Source organism: Aplysia californica, unplaced genomic scaffold, assembly GCF_000002075.1.
Source record: "Aplysia californica isolate F4 #8 unplaced genomic scaffold, AplCal3.0 scaffold00480, whole genome shotgun sequence".
Classification (NCBI taxonomy): domain Eukaryota; kingdom Metazoa; phylum Mollusca; class Gastropoda; order Aplysiida; family Aplysiidae; genus Aplysia; species Aplysia californica.
In genome coordinates, this window is record NW_004797750.1 from 504,889 (window position 1) to 507,146 (window position 2,258).

At 39.3% G+C, this 2,258-nt stretch overlaps 1 protein-coding gene across 1 annotated transcript in view; it reads right to left on the reverse strand.

Moving 5' to 3' along the window:
* The window catches only part of LOC106012742, a gene marked incomplete in the record, with an annotated part of 16,981 nt that overhangs the window by 12,273 nt on the left and 2,450 nt on the right, over nt 1–2,258 (reverse strand). The window contains 1 exon segment of the mRNA XM_013086563.2: nt 2,162–2,258. Within this exon segment, the coding sequence (XP_012942017.1) occupies nt 2,162–2,258 (97 nt within the window).

Genomic DNA, 2,258 nt, shown 5'->3' on the forward strand with positions numbered 1-2,258 from the left:
TTATGATTCTGCTGTTCAATTTGTATTTCAAAAGTGTTTTTTGTTGTTGTTGCTGATATACATGTACATGCACATATTATATTAAGCGCGGAGAGTCTTCTTTCTGTCTACCTCTGTTTCTTTCTCGTGGGAAAAGATTATCAAGTAGCCAACCAGTGGGTTTTCTGCTCCGTTTGCAGTGTGTACATCTGGTGGTATGGCGGGGCAAATTTACATTAGTTAAATAAGGACCGTATAACTCAGGCAGTTGGTGGATGGTATTGTGAAGGCGCAAATCCAATGCTTAAATAGGCACTCGGTTTTGTACATTGGTAAAGACAGTCTTCCTTTGCCCCTGCGTACTTTAATACACCTTTCACTTCCCTATTTATATATTTTTATATATATTTTTATATAATAGAGAGAGAGAGAGAGAGAGAGAGAGAGAGAGAGAGAGAGAGAGAGAGAGAGAGAGAGAGAGAGAGAGAGAGAGAGAGAGGGAAAGAGAGAGGGGGTGGGGGGATGGGAAGCAAAGAGGGAGTGTGGTGAGTGTGAGAAGCTACCAGCAAGTCGTGGGTGACCGACCACACAGGTATACCTCCAGAGTGGAGAAAAATTGTGAGCCAGAGACAACGCCGTCAATCAGATAATGTCATTATATGTCTAGTTTAGCCACATCACCCCATGAACAAGTCTCCATCTTTCACTGCTTGCATGGTAAAAGACTAGTTCTAACCCCCCCCCCTCCCCCTTTCTAAGAAAATAAAGAAAGAAAGAAAGAAAGAAAAATATAATTATAGCAATAATAACATTTTTACAAAATAAATAAATACTTAAATAAATAAATAAATTTAAAAATAAATAAATAAATAAACAAATAAATAAATAAATAAATAAATAAATAAATAAATAAATAAATAAATAAATAAATAAATAATTTTTTGTAAACATGCTTAAAATGAGTTAACATTGTCTTTCGTCATGGTCACCCTAATGTTGGCGCCACTGATTGTGAAGACCCTGGATGTCAAGCAAGGTCCAAATGCCAGTGGAGGTCTGAACTGGACTTTTACCAAACTTGCTGCGTTTTCTGTGATTAGCCTCCCCCAGATACTTTATAGTAGTGCGGTCAAACATTCATAGCGCAGCTTATTGTCCAATATTTCCTCAACTGTTGAACACAGACTCACCAACTTTTGCCCTTTGACTTGTATCAATTTCTCATAACCGATCAATATTTTTTGTAAACGCTTATTAATTATAATATTATTATACATGTATTCTAGAAAATTCCTGTATAAATACTTATAAAAAATCCAAGAGGGTGTTTTTTTTTCAGATTTTAAAAGGTTTACAGCTGGGGCAATATCGCTTTTGTAAGCAAGTCCGACATTTTTTTTTCTTATCGCGACCATTATGCTTATTGAACGCATGGTTTGAGCTTGAGAACCTTTAGTGCAAAAAAAAAGAAAAAAAAGAGTGTTCATTATGAAATTGATTTCTTGTAAAAAGTTTTGCCACTTAAAAGTGTCATTGGTGAGCTGTGACGTAGGCCATATACGTATGCAAAATATGTGTGAAAACGGGAAGTGCTGTGAACACTACCATTTTCCGCGTGACGGAATGTTATATAAATTTAAGAAGAAAATATTTTTTTATCTAGATCTTTATTCTAAACCTCAGTTGTTGTAGAAAAATATAATCAAGTTAAGACAAATTGATACAAACTGCTTTGCTCAGTGTGGATGACATTGATTCCCACGTAAAAGAGATATTTGAAGATAAGTTGCGCCACTAATTTATGACCGCACTGATGTTCGTCCTTCGCTGGCGAAGATGACCTTGACTTCACATCACTGGAGGGGTGGGGTGTGTGCGGAGATGGCTGATCAGGCCGATCTTCGCACGGAAATGTCTGTTGTAGTGGGGGGGGGGGGGCAGGGGATGTTTGGGGCAGAATTAGGCTGGAAGGTAGGGCTCTCTTGGTCTTTTCTCAGCTGCCGTCTCCATTCTTTCTTTCTGACGCGACTTTCTTCGAATTTCGCCTCACCCGATCTTATTAAGGAGCGCCAAACTGTGCGGTCGCGAGCAGCTTCTTCCCAGGGGGAATGGGGAATGTCACAACTCTTCAGGGATGCTTTCAGACTGCACTATAGAACATAATAGTACCCTTTTGGCCTACCTGCAGAAGAGAAAAATAGGCGAGGACTTCCGGGAATGCGCAGTCTAGGGCCAGGGCACAAGTGATGACGTCACGAGATGCTGCGCAGGCGTCAGAG